Here is a 12,016-nt window from a genome sequence, read left to right as displayed (position 1 = left end):
CCTTATCTTTCCTTTGGTTTCTTCTTTGCATAAAGCTTCAATGTTTTCCAGGCATATACAGTATAGTGCAAAATATTTTTTTATTCAGAAACTGACAAATCATGTTTTTTTTATATATAGTATTATTAGCAATAATTAGCAATTAGCAATCATCTATCAACAGCGAAACAAAACAACATTTGCTTACAGCAGCAACACCTGGACAACAGGACGCTGAGGAGCTTTCAGATAGGCAGGCACAGAGTGGAGGACAGGGGAGGCTGGTGGAGGTAGAACACCAGGGGAGGCTGGAGGAGGTAGAAATCGGAGAACGGGCTCACTGTAACATCTTTGATACCATTCCTCATTCCATTCCATGCATTACGATGAGCCCGTCCTCCGATTTCCACCTCCACCAGCCTCTCCTGGTGGAGAACCTCTAGTCTAGAGAGGAGGAGCTATCTGTCCAGTGACGGGCAGATCTCCACGCTGCTGTTGGTGACCCGGATCCCATACCAGCCGGCCCAGAACTGAGTGTCTGTTCCACCATGAACAAACCGGATGTAGCGCACACCAGGACCATAGTTCTTGAATATATGAGTTATCTGAAACACACAGATCAATACGAGGGTTAGGGTCATTCTCTTTGTTACCTCCAGACCCGGTCCGACAGGCTCCGGAACTGTTCCTACCCGCAGGCCATAAGACTGTTCAATTGACCCCCCCCCCCCCCCCCCCATTACAGCTGTATTCGATGTACGTGACAAATACAATTTGATTTGATTTTATCTCGACTTGGAGTCACTGAGAACTTCTATTGCACACAAAACCAGGAACAATCACATGTTGTTGTACTCGTCACAGTTTCCTCAGCAGCAGACTCAGGCTTGGCACGGTCGTCAGTCTGGGATCCACCAATTACCTGATTCCATTTCTGATCATTCCACTGTTCAAAGTAGATGGTATCTGAAGAAAATGTCTGGACTGGCTTCTTCTTCTGATTCAGCAGCTCAACACGGATCTCATACTCACAGCCACAGTCCCAGCGAGGAGCGTACCTGAAATCAACAACCACAAAAAACAGAAACACACAAAACACTATTAAAAACATACTTCATGTGTATTTATTCATCTTCTAAAAACAGAGCAGAGTAGGAGAGACAGAGAACTTTCCAATATTCTCACCAATCAGACACAACAATGTCTGGCTGGAAGCTGTCCATGAATGACGGGCAGTAGCCCTCCTTCTGCAAGTCAATCAGCTGGCACTTCCTGCAAGCCCTGGGGTCAACACAAAAAAGCCCTGGGGTCAACACAAAAGCCCTGGGGTCAACACAAAGAATTGCTTTTAGACGCATAATGCATTATAGATACTGTAGCAAACACATCAGCTACGTTTTATTTAATAAAAATTGTTCCCTCCAATTTGTCCTTGTTCCCTCCCCTTCTGATATATCTGATAGGACTACTGGCCAGGTGTAAGCAAATGTGCTGGAGCTAATAGGACTGGGCTGGTCAGCTATCAGATCTGTGAACAAGGCCGCAGGTCCTTAAAGTCTGCCTCCAGAGGGCTGAAATGGTGGTGTGTCACATGGTACACTTGGCAACCTGAACTTTTCAAGTAAGTTGACACTCTAATGAATATTCCAGACAGAGGCGGACATGAACCCCCTCCGCAGCCTGTGGGACAACGGTGGACAGCCGCAGAGCTCCAACAGCGTTGATGTGGACTTGGATCTGCTGTCCTGCCTGTTAACGCAGACCCGGCCTGGAAGTGTCTCACTAATACGCGACTATTTAGGAGGACATAGGAGATAAGGGCACAGGAATCCTTCTCCCAGCTTGGGCCAGACCCCAACCAAAATTCTGTTTGTCATAAACATATACTGTAACACTCACACAATACTCAACCCAAAACCGTCCCGACCCGTATTAATTCTCTGAAATAGGTATCGGTTGGCCTAGGCTGTGTGTTAGGTATCTGGGAGGCCTAGGCTGTGTGTTAGGTATCGGTTGGCCTAGGCTGTGTGTTAGGTATCTGGGAGGCCTAGGCTGTGTTTAGGTATCTGGGAGGCCTAGGCTGTGTGTTAGGTATCTGGGGGGCCTAGGCTGTGTTTAGGTATCTGGGAGGCCTAGGCTGTGTGTTAGGTATCTGGGGGGCCTAGGCTGTGTGTTAGGTATCTGGGAGGCCTAGGCTGTGTGTTAGGTATCTGGGAGGCCTAGGCTGTGTTTAGGTATCTGGGAGGCCTAGGCTGTGTGTTAGGTATCTGGGAGGCCTAGGCTGTGTGTTAGGTATCTGGGAGGCCTAGGCTGTGTGTGTGTTAGGTATCTGGGAGGCCTAGGCTGTGTGTTAGGTATCTGGGGGGCCTAGGCTGTGTGTTAGGTATCTGGGAGGCCTAGGCTGTGTGTTAGGTATCTGGGAGGCCTAGGCTGTGTGTTAGGTATCGGTTGGCCTAGGCTGTGTGTTAGGTATCTGGGAGGCCTAGGCTGTGTGTTAGGTATCGGTTGGCCTAGGCTGTGTGTGTTAGGTATCTGGGAGGCCTAGGCTGTGTGTGTTAGGTATCTGGGAGGCCTAGGCTGTGTGTGTTAGGTATCTGGGAGGCCTAGGCTGTGTGTGTGTTAGGTATCTGGGAGGCCTAGGCTGTGTGTGTTAGGTATCTGGGAGGCCTAGGCTGTGTGTGTTTAGGTATCTGGGAGGCCTAGGCTGTGTGTTAGGTATCTGGGAGGCCTAGGCTGTGTGTTTAGGTATCTGGGAGGCCTAGGCTGTGTGTTAGGTATCTGGGAGGCCTAGGCTGTGTGTTAGGTATCTGGGAGGCCTAGGCTGTGTGTGTTTAGGTATCTGGGAGGCCTAGGCTGTGTGTTAGGTATCTGGGAGGCCTAGGCTGTGTGTTTAGGTATCTGGGAGGCCTAGGCTGTGTGTTAGGTATCTGGGAGGCCTAGGCTGTGTGTTAGGTATCTGGGAGGCCTAGGCTGTGTGTTAGGTATCTGGGAGGCCTAGGCTGTGTGTTAGGTATCTGGGAGGCCTAGGCTGTGTGTTAGGTATCTGGGAGGCCTAGGCTGTGTGTTAGGTATCTGGGAGGCCTAGGCTATGTGTTAGGTATCTGGGAGGCCTAGGCTGTGTGTTTATGCCTCTATTCCTTCATCATTGTTGCTTCACATTATTTTGTGCTAGTCTGCACTTGTTATCAAGCGTTCCTGTTATCAAGCGTTCCTGTTATCAAGCGTTCTTGCTATCAGGCATATTTGAGCCCTAGTCAGGTGAACATGCCTCTTGCGGGTTGAGGTCGATCTAAAAAAAAAATGCCTTTCACACAATCATGTGGCTTTTCTTCATCAGACAGTGCTGTAACAAAATGTTGTACTTTATTAGGAACACTATACTAACACTGGGTAGGGCCTCCCTTTGCTCTCAAAACAGCCTCAATTCTTCGTGGCATTGATTCCACAAGATGTTGGAAACATTCCTTTGAGTTTCTGGTCCATGATGACATGATTGCATCACGCAATTCCTGCAGATTTTTCAGGTGCACTTTGAAGCTGTGAATCTCCCGTTCTGCCACATTCCAAAGATGTTCTATTGGATTCAGATCCGGTGACTGGGAAGGCCACTGAAGAACACTGAACTCATTGTCACGTTCATGAAACCAGTTTGAGACGACTTTTACTTTGCTGTGGCATTCAAGCAATGATTGATTGGTATTAACGGGCCCAAAGTGTGTCAAGAAAACATTCCCCACACCATTACAACACCTCCACCATGAGAAGGTGTACAGGTGTTCCTAATAAAGTGCTCAGTGAGTGTACTTTAGATACTACTGTATCAATCTTGCATTTAATGGCATTATGAACACCCAGATATAGTCCAGGACAAAAACTGCTACAATGAAAAGAAAGTTAGAGTAAATGTTTAAGTAACATAATTAAGATACTCACTCATAAGAAGTCACAAAGACGTTTTTTACTGTATTATCTGGATGTGGAACTGCAACGGGTTCGATTTTCCATCTATCGCCTCCATTCTCCAGAATGTGCCAACCACTGAAATTTTCTATAGAAAATCAGGGATTTTTAGGGTGAATTGCGTGGTAAATGATAACAGGAACCCCTCCCAACGACGACAACAAAAGTGAAAGGGAAACGTTTGTGGTTTCTTACGATCTGCTTTGCAGTTCTTGATAAGGTTACGTCTCTTCGTGCATAAGAAGTAGAACAGTCGCCATTCTTTTGGTAGGTTATTGGCATCACAGGGCTGGTATCCCTCTCTTCTGCACCTCTCTCTCCAGAGAGAATCACTATCCACCACCTCTCTCCACTCCCGACACACCAGCCGGCAGACCCGCACCACTTGGCTGGAGGGGACGTGCTGGAAGATCTCCTCCAGCACCTCCAGAGGCAGAGTAGGGAGGGTCGCACCTGGCCACTACACACCAACATGGCAAGAAGACAATGAATAAATTCACATCCAAATCATAGCCTAACGGACATCAAGCTTGACAAATTGCTCTTGTAAAGTAATGTAAAGGAAAGGGAGTTAGCGAGCTAACTTTGACCAGATCCCGAGTTGGGGCTAAAGTTAGCTCGCTAACTCACTGCTTTAGCTCGCTTCATAGTTTACCCCACAAGTAGTTGAAAAGTGCGTTTAATTTATTTTTTGCAAGGCACATCTTGATGCCTGTCCAAGAGGGAAACCACACGACGAACCATCAGAGTTGTTGGCAGAGTCATATTTATTTCGATTCTATCTATCCATAGGACTGCGTGGAGGAGAACACTACGTCAGACTAGGATATATTCTTATTTTATTCCTCTATGTACTATCGTTATGACTGCTTACCTTTTCACGTGACATAACCAAGTTAGATCTTGTGCTACAAGTTGACTGCCAGGTGTGAGACAGTCAGAGAATATCTAGACAATCTTTTAAACATCTCAGACACACACACACGCCTCCCTATGGCAGCGTATACTTACGTCCTCCGGGGCTGAACTTGCCTCGTTGCCCATGCTGCTGTGTGACAGGGTCGTTGCTCTCTTCTTCATCCCGGTCAGCAGCTTTCCTCCGGCTGGACTTTCAGTTTCAGGAGGCCCCTTGCTACACGGAAGTGCAGAGCTTCAAGAAATGTGAGAATAGGTCGCTACCTACCATTGGTTTGGTTTTACACTGAGTCACTCAAACGTCCCTTACAGCTCGTTATTTACTTCCCGACTACCGGATCTGTGCTCAGCTCAGTAACCTATATCGCATATATCAGGTGTTGTGAGAGTTGATCATCTGGACTCAGTAAAGGATCATTTGCGCAGCGCGACTAGAACGCAGACAGACTGATGACGCGTCACTGCGTCATTGTCGGGCAGAACCGTAGAGACTCGCTGAGTGACGTTTCACAGCTCTCCACAGGGGTACGGAAGTGCGCTTTCCAATTGGCTACAATCGTCTTTTTAACTATGATGCAGGTGATTGCTGGCGACGACTGCTAACTATTTTGATAATGACACCCTACAAAACAAACAGTGTTTATTAACCCTAACCCATAAAAATAACAACAACAACGAATGTCGAAAGTGGCCAACGGGGAAACTTGACTTCCGTACCCCAGTAGAGGGGCGTGGCTTCAGATTTCCGGGATTTAATGGGAGAGACACACACTCTAATGGGAGAGAGAAAGAGACAGAGATAAATGATGAAGAAATAAAACAAGACTAAAATACTCCTCCTCTATCCCCTCCTCTGTTTGACAAGATAGTTGTGTGTTATTTGAGACCAGGGAGACCGGCCAAGAGTGTGTTGCAGTAGTTAAGGCGAGAGATCACAAGTGTTTGGACCAAAAGTTTTGCTGCTTCTCTGGTGAGGAATGGACATATCCTTCTGATGTAAGAATCTACAGGAGCGTGCTGTCGCTGTGATGTTCGCCACACAGGATAAGTGGTTGTCAAGGATCACCCCAAGGTTCTTGGCTGTCTGGGAGGAGGTCACAGTAGAGTTCTCTACTGTGATGGAGAAGTCTTGGAGAGGGCAGGCTTTCCCTGGGAGGAAGAGCAGCTCAGTCTTGTTAAGGTTGAGCTTGAGGTGGTGGGCTGACATCCAAGCACAAATGTCTGCAAGACACGCAGAGACACAAACAGCCACAGCAGAGAGAAAGGCCGAAAACTTCAGAAAACAACAGTTCGATGGTGGAAAAGTAAGTCAGCAGGTTAGCGAGGCGTTGGTGTTTTAACAGTGAAGATGAGCAGAAATAAGGGAGTCCTGTGTCTCAGAGGAGGATATGTGAGTTTATCTCACAAACAATCACATTGTACACAACTGTTAGCTAGCCAGCTAGCTAGAATGTTAGCTACCGTTACCGTTGTGTGTGATGCCGTTCATCGTTGATAGTCCAACCCTTATGTAACAACATGAATATACACAATCTTATTCTTACTGTATAAACTATTGTTTAAAAAATAAATATAGGTTGAAACTTAAATCAGAAGAAATATGTTTTGTTCTGATCTAGAATACATGGTATCAGGTGTGTGTGTGTGTGTGTGTGTGTGTGTGTGTGTTGTGGTCTATATCTGTGTAAAATAATTTGTATTCCAGTTCAGAATGAAAAGTAAGAGTTGTGATTTAACAGCAGTCAGAAGTAGGCCTAGGTCATATGTAGACATTTGATTTGAGACATTTGTCAAAAGGCTTTCTCTGCGTTTAAGCTTAAATATGTAAGTCGCTTTAGATAAAAGCGTCAGCTAAATGGTTCTTTTTTTTAATTTTATTTTTTATGACTTTGTTTTGATCTGAGCCGATCACAGACCGTCTGGATTCGGCGGTGAATCGTTGCAACCGTCGGCGGTCGGACTGGAGCTGGGAGGCGCCGCTGCCTGCCTGCCTGCCTGCCTGCCTGCGCCCTGCTGGGTGAATAGATCTGATTCATGGAAATGTTAATCCAAATTAATACTGTCTTGTCTAATCAGTTCAGTTCATAGCAACACACCTGCAACTCGTTGTAGAGTGCTACGTCGTTAGCTAAGCTAGTTCTACGGTAGCTAAGCTAAGCTAGTTCTACGGTAGCTGAAAACTTGGTTCGCTACAACGTAGAAAATCAACGATCTTGAATTATTAAATCATAGCTTCCTTATATTAGTTGAATCACTAAGGCCTCCTCTGCTGAAATATATGGTTGTCACTTGTTTGCTGGCGAAATTTGGATCACTGTCGGCTGTGACGTGCGAGAAGCACGTTTGATCAATAGAATTGTTTCTGCTACAGAGAGACGGAGGGCACGGCCGCCTCGACGGAGGGCACCGCCGCCTCAACGGAGGGCACCGCCGCCTCGACGGAGGGCACCGCCGCCTCAACGGAGGGCACGGCCGCCTCGACGGAGGGCACCGGGTAGTGGAGAGGTCACAAGGCGAGCCACTGTGGGGTCAATGGCGTCGTCGTGGCAGCCCTCATCCTCTGGTTCCTCTTCCATGGCCAGTTCCACATCCTGCATGGTTCTCTCTGTCTGCCTGTACTGTAACAAAACAACTCCGTCCCTGGGTGGGCTTGAACCACCAACCTTTCGGTTAACAGCCGAACGCGCTAACCAATTGCGCCACAGAGACCTGCGGTCGCATGTCTGCAGTCTTGTTTTTTTTGGGTGGAGGGAGAAAAACTGCGGAAAACAAAAAACACCTTCCAGGAGGGCAGGGCGGATATTTGCCCCCTCCCCCTTATGGGCTGAAGATAGATAGATAATCACCTCCCCTAAATGTTATAATATGTAAATATGTTATGTAATATGTTCATATGTTACAATTATGCCTTTGGCAATACTTTATGATTAGTGAAACTTTGTGAGTGACCCTGCCACTCACAACTGCCCTCCTGGATGGTGTTTTTAGTTTTCCGCAGCTCACTCTGGTTGCATAAAATTCGACCCCTCCCCCCCACCGAAGAAAACAAGACTGCAGACATGCAACCGCAGGTCTCTGTGGCGCAATTGGTTAGCGCGTTCGGCTGTTAACCGAAAGGTTGGTGGTTCAAGCCCACCCAGGGACGGAGTTGTTTTCCTACAGTATTATTTGCTACATTGATGTTGGGAAAGAATAACAACAGACTCTCACCCTGCAGGTTAGGCTTTCCACCTCTAACTGAGCAGTATCAAAGCCAGTGTCTGTCCACTCTTTGAAAAACAAGGAACTAAAATCATAAGGCCTTAATTAATAACAGCAGGTGTTAATTTTGGACCGTGAAAGTCCAAAATGAACACCAATCACTGGTTGCATCACATTCGACTCCGCCCACACAAAAACAAGACTGCAGACATGCGACCGCAGGTCTCTGTGGCGCAATTGGTTAGCGCGTTCGGCTGTTAACCGAAAGGTTGGTGGTTCAAGCCCACCCAGGGACGGAGTTGTTTTGTTACAGAACAGGCAGACAGAGAGAACCATGCAGGATGTGGACCCTGAGGAGGCTTTCCACCTCTAATTGAGCAGTGTCAAACTCTACTGATAAGGCCTTAATTATGATACCAAATCCATATTAAAATCTGTGGTGATACGGAATAAAGCACTGCCATTCACAATCACCGGTCAGAGTAGCACGTGATCACTGCAAGATTTCCCGGCCACAAGGAAAATGTCGGCCTTCCCGCATTTAGCAGTTGGCAGGTGTTACTTTTTCACCCTGCAAGTCCAAAATAAACACCTATCACTTCTGGTTGCATCACATTCGACTCCACCCACAGAAGAACAAGACTGCAGACAGCGACCGCAGGTCTCTGTGGCGCAATTGGTTAGCGCGTTCGGCTGTTAACCGAAAGGTTGGTGGTTCAAGCCCACCCAGGGACGGAGGTGTTTTGTTACAGAACAGGCAGACAGAGAGAACCATGCAGGATGTGGACCCTGAGGAGGCCTTAATTATGATACCAAATCCATATTAAAAAATGTGGTGATAAGGGCTTTAAAAAAGAACATGCAGCCATGCGACCGCAGGTCTCTGTGGCGCAATTGGTTAGCGCGTTCGGCTGTTAACCGAAAGGTTGGTGGTTCAAGCCCACCCAGGGACGAAGTCTTTTTCATTATTCTTTATTTTTCAACTTAATGCAATAATCAGAGTTTAAGAATGAATGATTAAGAACCAGGACATGTCTACTCTATTAAAGACAGAGTTATTATTATTTGGGATTATGTGAGGGTGGATTTACTGTTTATTTTTCCTCAGTTAACAGCTGAACCATGCAAACCAATTATGCTACAGAGATCTGCAGGCACATTTTTGTGATATGTGTGTGTGTGTGTGTGTGTGTGTGGGGGGGGGGGGGGCTGCTGGGGAGACCTGCCCCTTTGCACTGCCACTCACAAAGTGTCCTCCTAGATTATGTTTTTCGTATTGCGTTCGACCCTCGCAGCTGTGTGATTAGCTGAAATTAAATAATAACAAATACTTTACTCAGTAAATTCCCTCCCACTAAGGCCAGCTTTGAGTCGTTGTCATTCCAGGCTCATATGCGTTGTGTGCAATGGCCCGGGGAAGAGAGTAGGTATCGCTAGTTTGAGGATTTTACCCTGAGTGACGTATTTGGGGGTAAAGTGCGACCGCAGACTCAAGGTCCTGAATTTCCCCCTGGGATAAATAAAGTTTCTATCTATCTATCTCTATCTAAGTAACAAAAATGTAAATGTAACTCAACACTTTGTTTTGAGCAGTAAATTAGTTTGTTATATTTCTAAGGACTACATTGCATTGTGCTCAGGTCTAAATCATATTATTTTGCGTTATAAAACGAAATTCTATTGCAAGCAGGAGCCTGTTACATACCTTCTCAACAAGGAAAGACATATTTTTTCCGAAAGCGGATGCAGTTGCCAAACCGAACCACAAGGTGTCTCTAGACGACCATGTATATACAGATGACTACAATCAGACATGTCACTTACTGGGCCAATAAAAGGCTACTTCCTCGCTTATTTGTTAAACATGTTTATATGTCACAGCTATTTGGACAACAAAGACTGTTAATAACTGAACTGATTATTTCCCTCAAAAAAGAGGTGAGCGAGAAGAAAGAAGCGGTGGAACCCGGTGGAAGCGGCGGGTTCCTTACTGACCTCCGTCCGACAGCAGCGGTCAGGACCTCTTGCTGAACCAGCACCAGTGTCTGACACTCGGGCCTGAGTGCAGGTTGGACTATTCATTAGAGGTGTCGTTATGATGCTGCGGGGGAGATCACAACTTTACACCTGCAGGTCTGTGGCGCAGTTGATTAACACAACATGACCATGAAAGGTCCAGCGCATCCAAACATAATGTCCTATGCACCATAGTGGATGTTTCTTTTCTTTTCCAGAAATAAACAGGCTTTTTATTTATTAGAATAGTTTGTGGCTCTGATGCGTCAACTAACTAATTGTTTACCCCCTGTTGGAGCGGAGGCTGTGAACAGCTGACCGGTAGGCTCTTGAGTTTGATGCAAACATATAACCAAACAAGTTTAAAAACTGGTATAACTAATCAATTTGTTTTAAATAATAAAAAGTGATTTACTTATATAAATTAGGATTAGGGTTAAACTCGCTATGAGACACATATATGTGTCGCTATCGCTAGTTTGTGCACATAGTCCTAATAAGGCATCTTAATTATTTGTCTGCTCAGGTGTTTTCGTCTTAGTACTTTCTCGACGGTCCAGTTGGGAAGAACGTGATTGGCTGACTCAAGGTCACGACAGAGTAACGAGAGTTTTGGATTGGTTAGTATTTAGGAATGGCCTCTGTTTGCCTGATAAACTACAAAACGTGTTTAAAGTTGTTTTTAAAAAGGTCTCCCTAGCCAGGGATCGATCGTCTCTAAAACTACAGCAGATATGCGCTGGACAGAAGCGCCAATGAAGGGGTTTTACTGCACAGTAAACACGACAGTAGGAAAGAAAAGTTACTTGCCGAAACCCGGGATCGAACCAGGGACCTTTAGATCTTCAGTCTAACGCTCTCCCAACTGAGCTATTTCGGCATGAAAGGCAATATGGAATAGTACATGAAGACTGTCATTGAACCTGTAATACCAGTACCACATTTCTTTATTTTGCCATGTTCTATAATGATATGTTCCAACCCAGTAATATTTCAAGGGCTTGATGATAAGCTGAATTAGTACTTGTTTGTATTGAGCTGGAGAACAGCCTTGTGGACGTGTAGCAGGACCAGAAAAGAAAGAAGTGTGTCATCACACTATTGTGATCAGGACCCTGAAGTCACCCCAACAGCACTTTTGCATGGAGGGGTCTATTTACATTTCCTTGCGCATCTGTGCTGTATGAGCCAAATGTACGTGCGGAGCTCCAGCGCGTATTCCGACGTCAGCCCAGTATGCGCCAACAGCGCGTTTGCGGCGGATAAGCTCACGTTTGAGGTCTCTCATGAATATCATAGGCTTATTCTCATCTCATATTTTATGCGCAAATGCTTCCCTGCGCGCTGGTGAGGCTGCGTCGTCGACACTATTGGCAGGGTTCGAAATTACATATTTTTCCTGATTCAACAGTAGCCAAATCAGGTACTGTAACATTGCTGACGTCATGGCCATTTGTTGAAGTGACACAGAAAATAATTGAAAAACATAGTGCCCTGCGTAAGTAATGGGACAGTGAAGCATGTGTTCTTCGTTTGGCTCGACACTCCAAAAGTATGGATTTGACCATGAGGTTAAGGAAGAGATTCTCATCTTTTATTTGATGGTATTTGTGTACATATTGGTTTCACCATTCAGAAATTACAACACTTATGCATAGTCCCCCGGTTTCAGTGTACCCAAAAGTGACACTTGGTGCTCCATGACAGTTGTAACAGTTGAAGGCACCGTGGTAAAGTTCCCACCTCCTGTTTTTGCAACGTAATATAAGCACTTTGGACAACACAGTATTTTTCAAGTATATACATTTTTCTGTGCCTGTCGTTTAGATAATTTCACTGAAATTAATGTGATACTATTGTTTTATTGAAATGTTAGAGAAGACACACATGTTGCAAGGCTTTGAAGATCCCCACTATAAAGAACCCCACGTTGTGGGCTATGGCA

General features: G+C 45.7%; 1 protein-coding gene across 1 annotated transcript; it reads right to left on the bottom strand.

Moving 5' to 3' along the window:
- Positions 1 to 278: 278 nt before the first annotated feature.
- On the bottom strand, positions 279 to 5,272 carry LOC310808189 (F-box only protein 6-like). Its single transcript, XM_083674940.1, has 6 exons — positions 4,951 to 5,272; positions 4,135 to 4,399; positions 3,913 to 4,027; positions 1,165 to 1,260; positions 902 to 1,037; positions 279 to 584 (listed from the first exon to the last, which is right to left on the bottom strand). Exons 1-6 carry the CDS (start codon positions 5,017 to 5,019, stop codon positions 438 to 440), a joined length of 828 nt encoding a protein of 275 aa, XP_083531066.1. The 5' UTR covers positions 5,020 to 5,272; the 3' UTR covers positions 279 to 437.
- Positions 5,273 to 12,016: the final 6,744 nt, after the last annotated feature.

Source organism: Argentina silus (genome assembly GCF_951799395.1).
Source record: "Argentina silus genome assembly, chromosome: 8".
NCBI classification, from domain to species: Eukaryota; Metazoa; Chordata; class Actinopteri; order Argentiniformes; family Argentinidae; genus Argentina; species Argentina silus.
Note: the sequence above shows the minus strand (reverse complement) of the source record. Positions and strands in the feature narration are given on the sequence as shown.

What these genes read in the sequence shown, in the direction of transcription:
- LOC310808189 (XM_083674940.1), bottom strand. Translation starts at nt 5,019, where the DNA reads ATGAAGAAGAGAGCAACGACCCTGTCACACAGCAGCATGGGCAACGAG. An exon ending in GTCTTTGTGACTTCTTATGA is followed by an intron (nt 1,261 to 3,912) that starts GTGAGTATCTTA and finishes TGTTGACCCCAG; the next exon opens with GGCTTGCAGGAAGTGCCAGC. An exon ending in ATGATCAGAAATGGAATCAG is followed by an intron (nt 585 to 901) that starts GTAATTGGTGGA and finishes TGTGTGTTTCAG; the next exon opens with ATAACTCATATATTCAAGAA.